Below are 15,576 nucleotides of genomic sequence, written 5' to 3'. Positions count from 1 at the left end.
AATTTTATTTAGATCAGAAGGTTAACCAAATCCTATTGTATTTCTTATTTTAAAAGTATAAATTTTCAGGGCACCTGGGTGGCTCAGGTCATGATCCCAGAGTCCTGGGATGGAGCCCCACATCGGGGCTCTCTGCTCCGTGGGGAGCCTGCTTTCTCCTTTCTCTCTGCCTGCCTTACTGCCTACTTATAATGTCGCCAAATAAATAAATAAATAAATTTTTTTTAAGTGCAAATTTTCAGTCATTTGAATAGTTACTAAAATATTAAAAAGTAATCACTAAGTGTAATTATTTTACATTTTTACAGGTTAACAAGGAAAATACAGGTTTACCGGTTATAGTCAGAAATGTTAAACACTGGATTATGCAAACAATTTCCTTTATTACCTCCATACTTAAATTCATTTCTAGGTTTGAAGGAAATAAATGCAATTGCAAAGTTTGGTAATTCCTGAATGATCTCCCATTAACATTAATCCCAGAGTGACCAACTTGTTCCAGTTTCCCACCCTAATGAATTCCCAGGAAGTAGATTCTTCCCAGAAGTAGATTTAGTGAAATCATCACTAAAATAGTCTGATAACCTCAGTTTACTCTGAAGGATTCAACAGTAAATTTTCCCCATGTGAGTCAGAAACCTTTTACACTGTATCTAACAGGACAGTCCACAAATATCAAAGGCACACGAACACACTAAATAACGCTCCTGTCTTCTGGCCAAATGTGTCTTTCAGGTAAATCCACTGGAAATCAAGAATCCTATTTCCAGTCAAAACCAAAACCTATGTCAGTTTCAGTGCAATTCATAATTTCATTTCTAGTGTCCTTTACTGCCCTACAATCCCAATTCTGCTTATAGAATCAAAGGCAAGGAAACCAACTGGCTTTCAAATACGGGATTTGCTACAGTTGATGTCCTCTTTCTAGTTGTCTGTGCTGATCCTAAGCTGACACACTGTTCATGTTCTCCTGGTCTGTGCCTTTGGCATAGGTGATGTCCCGAGGGTTTTATGTGCAGCTCCACAGCATAGGAAATCCCAATAAATTGCAGCCGTTGCTAACAAATACATGCCAACACAGTCTCTAGGCACAGAGAGCTCTTCAGCATGGCTTCCTGGAAATGGCACGTCAACTTATGCTCCCAGTTAACTTTTGGACCTCTCTCTGGACCCAAAGGAAATTTACAATTCCCTTCTACATCACCCCCAGCCTCAGGCCTCAAAGAAAGCTGCTGGGCTGTCGCTGCTATAATCTTCAAGCTTCTAAGTACATAGTGAAGATGCCTTCACATACAGGTCCATTCTCATCCCTGCCTGAATTTCTAGAAAGGCAGACCCAATTTTCTCAGTGCCAACTCTCACAATACTGCCAAACCCCAATGTATGTGTTGATCTACATATTCTTTCTTTGCAAATTCTCTCCCCCATACTCTCCTAAATGGGAGAGGGGTGCAATCAGCTAATGGGAGAGGGGTGCAATCAGCTCTCATCTTGGAAACACTTTCCAGTCATCTTGCACCTGCTGCAACATCCCTTTAACTGAATATTCTTTTTGTTCTAGGCAGATTACAGAGGAATGTTTGAGAAAGGAACCGTAACACATTGGGTGAATCTTCAGGTATTAATATGCCACAAAAAACTCCATGTGGTCTTCTGTCCCATAAGTCTGATCATTCTCTCGAAGGAATGATTTCTGGATATGATGTTATAATGGACTGACAATTAAAACTGACTTAAACTGACTTCTACTTACAGTGATAACAGTCTGATATTTATTTTCCTTCCCACTCCCATGTAAACAACTAGAAAACCAAATGATTTTTTTAAAATGATTTCTTAAAAAAAACGATCTATATACAGATCTTCATATGCATATGTTTGTGCATACGTATCTGAATCAGCTGCTTTCAGGAATCAAACAATGCAGGACTGTGATCATCAAATTAAGGGAAACAAATGAGACGAGCCCTATGATCACCCAGGCTTTCTGTGAAGGTTTTTTTATTTTTTTTAAAGATTTTATTTATTTGACAGAGATCACAAGTAGGCAGAGAGGCAGGCAGAGAGAGAGGAGGAAGCAGGCTCCCTGCGGAGCAGAGAGCCCGATGTGGGGCTCGATCCCATGACCCTGGAATCATGCCCCGAGCCGAAGGCAGAGGCTTTTTTGATAGATCATGGCATAGGAATAAAGAATGAAGCAGAGCACAAGCAGTCTCATGGAGCTGAAGAGACAGAGGCTGGTTGAGGGAGGACAGCTACGATTTATGGGGCAGAATACAGAGACAGTCACAACGAGAAGAATTACAGAAATCTGCATAGGCACTTCCTAAGGTTTTTAGCCAAAGACTCAAAGATTATTAGAACTACGCCTAAGTTGTTCTTAAAAGCTTTAGAGAATGTAATCTGACATCTCTCTCCACCATTTTGGTTATCTCGATTTCTCATTTCTAACTGAAGTCATTGGAGAAATGAGCACCAGTTAAGCGAGGCATTAATGAATTTTTACTTTCTGTGGTACGAGTTTCCACAACACGCATGAAAGGAGAGAGAAAGCACGGTGCAGTGACAAAGCTGGTAAGGAGAGATGGTAAGGATGACTGAGGCTAGGACAGGAATCACTGGTTTAGGCCGGGAGTGGGGGGGTGGCAGTGGTATTAGATCTGAATGGGAATGTTTACTCTGGCTGTCAAATGGAGAAATGGATTGTAGACAGGAGGACTTCCAGCAGGAAGACCAGTTAAGAGGTTGCTGCATCACTGTACATCCAAGTTAATGAGAGCTGGAATAGAGCAGGTAGTTGGCTTACAAAAGCACAAATGGAAGGTGTTTTGGGAATAGAACTAACTACATGTGGTAATTTACTAAGGCTTTGGCAATTAAGTAGCTGAAACTTCCATGATTAAAAAGCAAAACAACAACAACAAAAACCCTAAAAAACCACACACAGTTCAACATAAGATAGGGCAAAGGTTGAATTAGATGGTTTTCTTCAGTCTGGAAAGGAAATCTCAGGTGGAGATATAGATCTGAGACTCTGTAAGCAGGCAGGAATAATCAGCTGATCAACATTATCTAAAGGACATATAAAATAAGATTTTTGCAAAGGACTCTAATGTACAATGTAACTTGCCGAAGATAATTCATGTGTCCCAGAACAGCTTTAAGATATGAGTCCACATCTATTTAATCCAATGCCTTTGTGACCTCTACTATACTGTGCTAGATCTCAAATGAGAAACATGAAAATTTATTGAACTATAAAATGTTATACATGTATAAACCTCTCTACTAAAATAAACTTGATGCATTAGTGACAATTCACTTACCTTCATTCTTCGACTAAACATAACCTTAATTCAAGAATTTTGTGGGTTAATTTTTAGGTCTAATTCGAATTAATTTTCAACTGCAAACTTTTAGAGAATGCTTACATTGGTCTTAGATTTTTCAAAGACAAAGCTGGGAAAAAATCAAAATGTTCAGCCCTAGATCAAGTTTTATTAAGGGGTAGAGGTCCATGTGAAATTGTGCACTGGCCAGTATTTACTGGAAGAAGAATTCTATTTCGAGGCTATTTATTCTAAATACTACAAGTAACAGTAAAACGTCAACAACATGACGTGTAATGTCAACAATGAACTACATGGCCAGTATTTGGTATAATACTTTTATTTTCTATTGTATTAAACTAAAGCCAAGAAAATATCAAGTTAATTTTAAAGGCATATCTTTACTCCTTAAAGAAAAAATACAAACTGTGGTAGTTTTAGAATCAGTGTATTTTACATAATATAAACAAAAGCACTAATGTTATCTATATGCTTGGTTTCCTTAAACTATAATGAGCCACAAAATTGGTGGAAAATGGGTTTACTTACTGGCATCAAATAAACAACTTGGGAAAACAGGTAGCATGCATTTTTTTTTTTTAAACTGTCTATGCATAGGCACTGACATAACACATTTTAATAGCCACCACCTCCCCCCCTTCCTTGTCCAAAATAACCACTCCCATAGCCCCCTCTAATACCCCCTCGCTGGAATCCCCCCGTTCCTCTGTAGCCTCCTCCACTCGACCCTCTGAAGTCTCCTCCGGAGCCACCTCTATAGCCACCGCCAACACCGCCTCTGTAGCCTCCGCCATAGCCTCCACGGTAGGAGTTGGAGCCACCAGCATAGCCGCTGCCGCCACCGCCGCCACCACCGCCGTAGCCTCCGCTACCAACATAGCCTCCAGCCCCTCCATAGCCTCCTGTGCCATAGCCTCCACCCCCGTAACTAGAACCTCCCCGTCTATATCCACCTCCATTGTCGTAGCGAGCCATCTTGGGAGGACGTGGACCATCTCCATACCTAGGAAAAGTACAAAATCACCTCTTCAGCAAAGGATCCTTAATACAGCTCAACTGGTCATAAAATATAAACAATCATATTTGAAAATTTAATACATAAAGAAAATGAAGCCAGGTGCACAAATATACACTAAAATGAAATAAATCTCTTACTCCATAGTAGCTACACAATGCATCAACTGTAACTGTCTGTTTTTCTAAAGTTCTTTCTGGTTCATTCTCAAAAATCTTCCATTTGGCAGTATGTCCTTACAACTTAAAAGATGGAGGGTTTGCTTTCACTGAGCCTCAGCTACGCAGCATCCTACAAAAGCAGTAACATGTAAGGAAGAGGCTCTTGGAGTTGGCAATGTTATTTAATCTTTATCACCAAGTATGTGCCTACATTAACTCTGAAATACATTTTTTGAACCGTGCCTGTGGTGGTTTGTTTACACATAAATGTTCCATGTGGCAAACAAAGAAAATGAGGGGTAATGAAAAACTGCTTGAATCAAGATGTCTCACTTAACAACGCTAACTCCGCATACCCCAAACTGCTTATTCTTCCTACGCAGCTTTTCTTACAGAGCCTAGCACTGTGTATTCAGCAGCTGTCCCAGTCAGAAATTCAGCCGGGATCTGTCTTCACTCCTTCACTGCCCTGCTCCCCCCATTTCAATCCATTACCAATTCTTCCTACTAATGGTCCTGCAAACTTGCCTAATCTACGCCTCCCCATTTCAATTCTCCCTAGTGCAACGCAAGCCACCGTTATATTCACGCATCCTAAACGCTTTCCTGTATTTATCCCATACTTTCTAGGTTCTGGACTTTGGTCCTTCACAGAGCAGATTACATGTGAAGCCTTCTTAATCACCACCCCTCCTGCCAAAAGTAATCTCTCTTCTAAATATATATGAGCACCACATTTGTATCTGCCTATGACATTTTTTTTTTTGAAGACTCCTCAATAATTCTCCTATATAATTTAACCCACTGGAGAACCAAGGTAGAGCAGAATAAATAACAGCACTGTTTCAGGAGCCATTACTGCCTTAGTTTGAATCCGGTCCCACCATTCACTAGCCATATGGCCTTGAGTCTTAACTTCTGTGCCAGTTTCCTTATTCAGATTAAAGCAGACAAGAGCTACCCACATCATAGAGATCAAATATTAAAATGAGTTAATATCAGAAAAGCACTTAGCACAGTCCCTGGCACACAATGAATACTATTTGTATGATTAATAAAATTTAAGAAGTAAATCGTTTATAGCAAAATGGGACCCAGAATGTTTCATGAATTCTAGTTCTATATATTAAAATTATTAACAGTTTACAACTGAAAGCAGTAAATGATCCTTAAAAGGGAAATTAAAGAATATTTTTGGATAATTAGAAAAATTTTAATATGTGTATTAGACAGTGTTGTTAAACGCTTAAATTTTGGAGCTGTGATCATGGTATTATAGCTATGTGCTTAAAAGACACATGAAATATACTGATGTAAAATGTTATAACCTCTGCAACTTAGTCACAAATGATTAAGAAAAAGGAAGTATGTGTGTGCACACACATGTATGAAACGAAGTGTCACATAATGCTCACAATTAGTGAGTTTAAGTTACAGGACTATATGAGTGTTTACTGTTCTACTCTTCTGTCTTCTCTGCAACTATCAAATATTTCCAAATAAAGAATTGTGAGCAAAGAAAGATTAAAAATGTGGAAAAAAGCGAACCAAATAAAACATTCTAAGAATTAAGAGAAATTTTATTCATCTTTAAGACAGTCATATTCTTATATTTCCCTACTAAGATAAACCTTGAGGCTTTTCATTTGAAGAAGCAACTATTTAGCCCATCAACATATTTTCATTAAAGATGGCAAAACAGAACTGTGGAAAGAGAACAGTCTAGGCTCTGTCACTTTCCTGTCATGTGACCCACCCTGGACTTTGTACTTTCAAGGTCCCTTTCAATCTCCAACATGCGCTGATATACTATTAACAGAGATAAAAGTTAGTAACATCCATTTTCTCTGTGTTTTAACCAGAATTAAATTCCATATTCAGTGTTTGTCTAGAATTCTAACTTAAATAAACAAGGCCTCTATCAGCTGACTATGGGAATTTTAGGCCAGCAAAGGTCACCATCTTCTGCTTGGTTCAAGGAGAAGTTACTGTGTACTCACCGTGTACTGCCAATCATGAGGTTGATACCAGCAGCTGAGGGCCTAGAGATCTGGCGGATCATATTTAGCATATGTTCATTTACAGGGTCCAACTGGCTGATGATATTAGGCTGTTTGGTTACTTCAACAACCAGAGCCTCCATGGCCGCCCGGAGAGCAGTGATGCAGGCAGCAGCCTCATGAGAGATTTGCAGTCTGATCCTAAAACAGAGAAAAACGATAAAGTACAAGAAAGGTACATACAGCAAAAGACCACTGTCTCTCAATTTCACACACGGTAAGTGATGGAATAAATTTAACTTCTAAGTACTAATACTTTTAACTCCCCAGACTTAGGGAAACACAGGTACGAAGAATAAGAGTCTTACCCTAACTTCTTAAAACACACAGCTGGCTACTGGCATGTACTGTAAACCAGGAAGTCTATCAAGCAAAATACTGTTAACAATACAGAACACTCAGCTTCCAATAAAAGAATGAAAGACGAGACTCACTTTGCTGGAGTTTTCGGGAATACAACTGAGCCTACTGACGGGTCACTAAGATCTATTACATTTTTGTCAGGTGGTTACTACAGGCTTACCAGTAGTCTCTAACCAACAGACAGAGTATATAAAAGGAGGACCCAAGTTCCAGTTAAATTCCAATGCCCTAGGGTAGTATGCATGAGGGCAGATGTGGCTTCAATCCCTAATGCATTTGTTTCCACCAGTATGACTTACTACTGAGTATGAACTATACTACCAAGATATACCATTCTCCAAGAAAAGACAATGTTATAAAATCTCATTTATGTCATGAAATTTGTCATGTTTATCTCACAAATTAAGTTAGATTAACAGATGAACCCTATCAGACCTCAATTCTAAGAATGCAGTTTGGAGTTCACATCTGAAAATCCATACCAGTCATCTACAAGCACAATCTGCCCATCAGACTGGACTTTCTTGGAGGCAAAGAGAAGCAACTGCAGAGGAGTGACTAAGGTCATGCCTTTAGCAGAGATGGCTCGGGTTCGAATCTGTAGACAAAAAAAGAGGCAAGAAGAAACAGATGACATCCCAGCTGCCAATCCATGGCCATATAATGATAATGAACTATGTTTCAAAAATTAAAACTCATGTTCCCACTGCACATTAAGTAATGACAATGTAGATTTTCAACTAAGTTTTTCCTTGTTGGTGGGTGGTAAGGGGCAGAGGGAAAGGGAGAGAATCTCAAGCTGGCTCCGTGCTCAGCACAGACCCTAAAAAAGGGGCCTTGAGATCATGACCTGAGCCAAATCCAAAGTCAAATATTTAACGTACTGAGCCCATGAAGGTCCCGCAACATGAATTTTTCTAAACTGAAACTTTTTTTTTCCTTCTTCTTCTTACCTTTTCACCAAATACAAAGAAGGGAGATGGGTACTTCATGTCTTGGCTGCTAAAAGGACAATTAACAGACGACTTGTGGATAAGGGCATTACGCCCTTCAGTGGTGAGAATCTTTCTTTTTTCCTTATGATAGCACACATTAGGGTACACACCAAAAGCCAGGAGAGAGATAACAACATCCAAATTGTTATCTGGTCCAGTGTTAGTAAACACTTGCGTCAACAAGCAATCTGTAAGAGGAATGGCATAAAAGTATAAGATTATCTGGCTAATCTTCATATTGTATTTAAACTAGTTAAGAGAATTAGGACAACTGACTCCTTCTCACCTTTCTTGCACCCAGATTAATTTCAAGGAGAAATTCTGCAGAGTCTCCACCACAAGAAGACTAAAATACTTGCATTCTCTTTTAGACTCAGCCACAACACAAGCCTGGAGTGATTACTTAAGACAAAAAGGCACCCCAGATACCTCCCCCAACCCCCCATTAATCATCTACACACCGAGTGAGTTAACCAATAGGTGAACAAAGTATTCCATCTGCTGTTCCTAAACAGCTGTTCTTTCTAAAGATGGAGCGACAATCCAAGGGAAGCCCACTGGATGAGAGCTAATATTTTCACCCAGACTATGCTTTAGGAGTATTTCTCATTATGATTTGGGAAGTATGACCGTGACCACTAAGAGCATGGACATATTCTGTGCTGGACAAACCTGAGTTCTAATCTTACCACCTCCTAACTCCTTACCAACTCCAAACGAACCTGGTATAGTAATTTAAACTTCTGTGTTAGTTTTCTCTTCTATGAAACAAGGTAACAATACCTTTATCTCAGGATTATTGTGAGGATTCTAGCATACAAAATATGCCCTTCCTTCTTCCTTGATTTTGATAAAAAACTAGAAACTTGGTTTACAACAGAGGAAAACATTTTGTCTGTAAGTTATTTAGATCATATCCTTTTAAAATCTGCCATCTTGCCCAACTATACTCTGTCCCTCAACTACATAGCTCTTTCTGGTTATGTGCTGAAATTCCCAACTTTAGGAATTTTAATCTAGCTGGAGAACACAAGTTCAATAGCTCAACTAATATAAGAAATAAACAGCTAGATTACTGTCTCTTCATCACATTATCCAAGCCATCTTATTTCCCGGCACACTAAAACCTTACTTAAAGGCACTTAAAATTTAACATGGTAAATTTCACGTCTAAACATGAACATGTGGGCAGAATGATCAATCACTTCACAAACCACTATTTGAGGTTATTCAACAAACTGCTTATTCTACAACTGCTAAAAGCTACACCTGTTCTTCATAAGATAAAAGAGATTAAAAAAAAAAAACTAAACGTCTCAAGGTAGCACAATTCTTAAAACATGTATTAATCATCTGTGTAGCAGGTTACAATTTGAGCATCACAACCTTTTGCTTCCTTTTCAATCTTTTTTTTAAAAGAATGAATAAATGTGAAAATCTGATTATCACAGAAAAAGCACAGGGTCTGAAGTCTGAAGCTAAAATACCCTGCACTGCCAAGTGCATGTGCTACATAAATGTCACTTGATAGACCTTTACAATGTGAGAGTCCTACCTTCTGGAAATCCAGAATTAATCAGAATCTCTTTGAGCTGAACTTTGGCTTCCCAGGTCATTCTCAGTGTAGCCATATTGAGTCTTTTGTGCTCACAAAAGCGTATCTCTGCTTCTTCTCCACCCATTCTAAAATAGATTAATAAACAATCATTCTCTAATACATTAAAAACTCGAGACAGTTCTCACATCTTACAACTTTCTTCTTTCAAACCCATACCTAGCATCATCCCAAGCTTGGAAGACTGATAAAAGGGCCACATGATCAGAAAATCTGTTTCCGGCAAAATTTCGATGAATATAACCCAGTCGCTTTCCTTCACTAATAAAAGGCTCTGGAAAGCAGGTGGCGGCAGAGATGGTACAGACAGCATCTCCCACGCTGAAATAGACAAGAAAATTCAGTCTTTTCACATTCTTGTTCCAGCAGTTCACGAGCAATACTGTCACTATGGGCCAGAGTCTTCACTGGCTATGATATCACTTTATTAGCACTGAGACTGGCTCAACAAAGAACTTTTACAGCTGCACTCTTCAGAGGCGGAAAGGGAAAAATAAATAAGGAGCTTTGATATTAACGGACATATATTTAGCATAAATTATGACCAAGTATCTTATTTTCCTTTCCTTACTCTCTTTCCCATCTTCTCAAATCTCTAATCTTCAAAATTTCCTGATAAAATACCTGTTTTCCTAGTGCTATTTTTCTTTCAAAGACAACTACTTATGCTCCTGAGACGAACTGCAATTCTGTTGAGAAACTTGTGCTTTCCCCACAAGTTAGACCCAGCTGTCCATTTACTGGAACCATGCAGTCTTCCCATTTCATTCTTTCCTTAGTATCTGAAGTATGCCACTTCTATATATAAGAATTTAAATTTTTTCTTCTGAACCCATCCTGTTTTTATGGGGAGGGGAATAAGATTCTCAAACTGTTCTACCATTTAAGTATCAGCAATAATACAAAGCACTTACTAGAAAATACATCCCATTATCATCATTTTGCCAAAACGAGGCTCAATGGGGAGTTTAGCCAGGATTCGTCCCAAAGGAGTCAACTCATCATTGGCATCTAATGCATCAAGTTCTGTGGGGAGATATTTCTTTGTGAGCAGAAATAGTAACAAACACCCCTTTTAAAAGATGCAAAGATGAAACACTTTTTCACAGGTTAAGCTTTCATTATCTGTGAAACCAACTGCCAGCACCAAGCCCATAGCCAACAATTCTCCTCACTCAAAAACACAACAAAACCAAATTCTGGAGCACCTGATAGGAAGCAAGTACTAGAATTAGGCCCTGTAGATTGTAAACTGAACAGTCCACGCAAACTCTGTACATACAAAAACTAAAGTAACAGCATAAGTACATATCCTCTAATAAGTCTGATATCATCTACCGATAATTTTTAGATAAATGAAATCTGGACAGTAAAAGTCCAAAAGTTCACACAGCAGATGAACACTAGATTCAAAATTCAAAATCAGATTCCCCTGGACAATGCTCTTAGTTTTTCCCATGATATCACACCCCTTCTACGACAAGATTAGAAAACACAAACAGATGTTTTTACAGATAAAAGACTGTATCATGATTAACTCATATTCTGATCGCTAAATATTGGTTAATAAATGACATTTTTTACCAAAAGAAGACCTGTCTTAGCCCTTTCTTACCTCATTTTATAAAACCGACCACACCAAGTATGTAAGGCAACACTGGAAGACTTACCACAGCCTGCTGCTTGTATCCTGACTCATCAGTTACATGCTAGTTGTCAGGACAAGACAAATGGCACAATTAACACGTTGTTAGGTAGGTCTGTATTTTAGGTACCTCTAAGAGTGTGCTCTGCTTCGATCACAGCATCCAAAGGCGGCGGTTCAATCGCCTTGGCCAGGAACTGTCCAATTCCTCCCAGACGCAGAAGTTTTATGCTCAAAGCAATTTCATGTAATGGTGTTCGGAACATCTCAGGTGTCATGTGGGTTTCGAGCCTAAGTGAAATAAAGCATAAAATAACCATCCACTCTGTATATACACATCTGTTTAATGAAATCTTTGCAGAGATAATCAGGTTTATATAGCTGTCCTTCCCTCATCCTTTTACAATTATCAAAGAATGTTTTGTATTTACTATAAAGACTCTTTAGACAAGACCCTCTTAATTGCATAAGCAGTGGTTTATGATTTTACAATTATAGCTTGATGGTATTTTTATCTGAGGGTGAAGGAAAATGAAAAATTATCCCAAATCCTTACTGTTATTACCCATACCTATTAATTTCTTTGGGTCTTGCCTGCTGACAAACATGGGTTAAAAACAGTGGCTAGATACAGCAGAGGGGACAGGGTGAGGAGACAGGCAAAAATGGGTGAAGGGGAGGGGGAGATATAGACTTCTAATCATGGAATGAATAAGTCAGAAGAATGAAAGTTACACAGAGAATATAGTACTATAAAAGCGCTGTGTGGTAACAGATGGTAGCTACACTGGTGGGAAGCACAAATTAAGGTACAGAGTTGTTGAATCACTATTTTGTACACTTGAAACTAATGTAACATCAGATGTCAACTATACTCAAAAACAAACACCTCCCCCACCCCGACAAATGGTAGTAAGACCTTCTGTGGAGATTTGGGCCAGTATTAACATTCCCACATCACCTTCCTGTCCTGGTTCATAAAATCTAGTGCTACCAAAAAGGATTTTACAGATCATCTAACCCTTAAAAATTTTAATAATAAAAGTTTCTATTACAAATTAATATTAACAATGATAATAGGTTATATTTACTGGGAGCTTACCATGTGCCAAGTATTGTTCTCAGTATTTTACAATATTAACTCATTTAGTTCTCAAACAAATCCTGTGTTTGGCATTATGCTATCTTTCATTTTCAACTGAAGGAGCACAGAAAGTTAAATAACTTCATCTCATTTTACAAAATGGGGAAACAGAGACCTACAGAGTGTAAATATTTAGGTTATGTGACAGAATAGATACAAATGGTATTAAAATCCAGGACTCTACATTTTGCGGGGTGGGGGGGTGCTTAAAATCATAACCCTCAGGATTGAGACCTGAGCCAAAATCAAGAGTCAGATGCTTAACCGACAGAGCTACACAGGCACCCTAGGTGCCTATGTTCTAAATTTCTTAATTCAGACTTATTGGCTATACACTATTCATGATGAGGATTCATGGGACCCATTTAGAGATGATTCCAACACCTCTGGCAAGACTTAGGTCAGCTTAAATAAGGTTTACATAAATGCAGACAGCATTATCTGTTCCTCATCGTATAGAGAAAAGAACAAAAATCCTTCATTATAGGTCTATTCATGCCATTAATTAGTAGAAGGCTTTCACTATAAGATGTTAGAGTACAGTACTTGTTTCTTTAGTTCAGGGGACAAACCTTTAAAAAGTAGATATCTCCCAAATGTTGCAGCCAGTCTCCTGAGCTAACTTCTGATGCTCAAATAAATTGACATTTACAATTATCAGACAGCCCTAACTTACCAGTATAAAAGCAAATCAACGTTTCCTTGGTTTTTCTGCAGTGCATTATATACATGTGGTCACCTAAATTAAGTCTGTCACACAACACTTCACTGTGATAAATACACACATGTATAAAACCCCTAACTCTATCTTTTGGTCAATTGGTTAAAGCTAACGCACCCATGTGGATATCCAGAAACACGTAACTATGCATCTTACATCTGTAATTCACAGAGATAAGGATTTTTTTTTTAACCAAGAAAGTCCCAAACACAAACACTCCCCAACAGACATACAGTAAAAATGGAATTGGACAAGGTATTAACAGACTTGGATTTCAGTCCTGGAAAAGTCAGCTAAGTGCCTTAAGTTTTAGTTTCCTTATACAAATCATGCCCTCTATTTCTCAGGCATAGGAGGAGGATCCTCTGAGAGACAGTGATGTGTTAACACTGGGGGAGGGGTGGGAGGGGAAATTTTCTGTAAATACAAAACTATTTTTTAAATGTATTTTCCCAGAAGTTAACCATTCCATAAATACCAGTAATCCTAAAGTGATATAAGTGGAACTAAAATAATGTCCATATAGCCTCCCTTTAAAAGATCAGTGATAATCAGAAAATCAGGAGCAAACATGCCATCATCGACAATTTCACTCTTGCCACAATCTTTTTTTAAAAAAAGATTTTATTTATTTACTTGAGGGAGAGAGTGAATGTGAGAGTGTGAGAGTGAGAGCATGAGAGGCGAGAGGTCAGTGGGAGAAGCGGAGCCTGATGCGGAACTTGATCCCAGGGACTCCAGGATCATGACCTGAGCAGACGACGGCAGTTGCTTAACCAACTGAGCCATCCAGGCGCCCCTCACTCTTGCCACAATCTTTTTATTTAAGCCAGGTTATCTATCCTACAATATGTGTAACTTGAGGCACTGATGTGCTCTGAGTTTAAGTTCATAGCACGATGGGGGCAACAGGGAATGTACTCTCTGAAGGGGTGAAGAAACAAATCTGCAGTCTTTATTCAAGAATTGGGTCTTACCTCTCAAAACGAGCTCGACTACACAGGTGAAAGCAGAATCCAGGCCGCACGCGGCCAGCTCGTCCTTTCCGCTGCTCAAGGTTTGTTTTGGAGGCCCATACTGTAGCATAGTTGGTCATATTGTTGTGGGCAGTGAAGAGCTTCACTTTCTGCCTAAATAGGAAACAGTGGCTAATTCTAAGACTCACACGTACCACCGGTACATAACTATCGTATTTCCGCTAAGGGATGGATGCTTTCCAGGTAGCTGGAAAGCCTGTGAACAGCACCAGAAGAATCTGACCACACCCTCTGAGTTGTCAACCTCCTAAGAGGCAGTTAACACACACCCGTGCCACTTTCCAGCCGACGGTCTTGGCCAGGTTACTAACCTTTCTGTGCCCCATTTTCCTCATCTGAAAATGGCTGTAATACTCTTACTGACCTCATAGAGTTTTTATTTATAAACATTAAGCGAATTAATGAATGAAAAGCATTCAAACAGGATTTGCCACATATATGAGAGTACAGAGTAATTATTCAACCCAAGTCTATCCCAAAGAGTATAACTATGATCTAAAAGGCTATCTATGATCTAAAAGTTGATGACCTCACCAAGCAGTGCCCTCACAGTCCTGCCAAACCCCTAAACAACCTCACAGTCCTTCAACGTTCCACATGGGCAGCTGGCACTACGACTGGAGCTGGCACAGGGGAGCTGTGTGCTAGTTACCACTCCCTGCAACGGGCACTGGCAGATCTTTCTCAATTGCCGGGGAAGTGGAGGGACTATGTAGAGAAGACATGGGGCACAAGCTAGCCAGATATAACAAAGCTTTGCCTTTCCTGTCCTGGATATCAGTTACCATGTAATTGTGGACTTTATCTGTACACAATGCATCCTCGTGTATTTCCCAGGCTCATTATATACAAATACGAACTCTTAATTCTTAAGTAAATGTCCCGTAGATAGGTATTTGTTTTAAGATAAATATTGCCCATCTTAATAAACTAAACAGTATGAGTCACTGTATGGCTGTGATCAATAGAAACACCTAATGAGAAATGAGCAAATATAAGCAGACAAGAGTGGTGGGAAACTCAGAAATTACAAGGGTCAAGCCTTGTCAACTTTCTACCATGACTTGTGATAAATCAACATCAAGAATTACTAATTAGCCTGTAACCCAGTATATACAGTACACAATAATTTAGAGAACACAGGACTTCAAAAAAAAAAAGGGTGATTTTGATTCTGTTACCTGATACTAAATACTACATGGAACATTATTAAGATTTATTCTAGGCAAATAGGTTCCTTGGAAACTTACTTGCAGGAGTCAATGACATAAACAACATCATTTATGGTAATGCTAGTCTCAGCAATATTTGTGGACAAAATAACCTGTGAAGAAATATCAAGAAAAATTATACTTCAGAAAATATTTTCCTGTTATGCACTTAAGAGAAGGATTTGCTTATGTAACAAGTGACAAGGTAATTCCAGGAGCCTTAAAAAAAATCACTCACCACCCGACTAATGAAAAACTT

At 38.8% G+C, this 15,576-nt stretch overlaps 1 protein-coding gene across 2 annotated transcripts in view; it reads right to left on the bottom strand.

Moving 5' to 3' along the window:
* Positions 1-3,653: 3,653 nt before the first annotated feature.
* DHX9 (DExH-box helicase 9) overlaps positions 3,654-15,576 on the bottom strand; it is a 52,879-nt gene continuing 40,956 nt past the window's right edge. For both annotated transcript variants that reach the window (XM_032319201.1, XM_032319202.1), the window contains 10 exons: positions 15,357-15,430; positions 14,047-14,199; positions 11,335-11,495; positions 10,474-10,585; positions 9,719-9,880; positions 9,500-9,627; positions 7,903-8,132; positions 7,432-7,547; positions 6,527-6,727; positions 3,654-4,353 (listed from right to left, as the gene is read on the bottom strand). In XM_032319201.1, the coding sequence (XP_032175092.1) occupies positions 3,966-4,353; positions 6,527-6,727; positions 7,432-7,547; positions 7,903-8,132; positions 9,500-9,627; positions 9,719-9,880; positions 10,474-10,585; positions 11,335-11,495; positions 14,047-14,199; positions 15,357-15,430 (1,725 nt within the window). In that variant the 3' untranslated portion in view covers positions 3,654-3,965. The remainder of the gene's footprint in view (positions 4,354-6,526; positions 6,728-7,431; positions 7,548-7,902; positions 8,133-9,499; positions 9,628-9,718; positions 9,881-10,473; positions 10,586-11,334; positions 11,496-14,046; positions 14,200-15,356; positions 15,431-15,576) is intronic.

Source organism: Mustela erminea, chromosome 17, assembly GCF_009829155.1.
Source record: "Mustela erminea isolate mMusErm1 chromosome 17, mMusErm1.Pri, whole genome shotgun sequence".
Classification (NCBI taxonomy): Eukaryota; Metazoa; Chordata; class Mammalia; order Carnivora; family Mustelidae; genus Mustela; species Mustela erminea.
The sequence above is the reverse complement of the archived record's forward strand: the minus strand, read 5'-3'. Positions and strand labels throughout refer to the sequence as shown.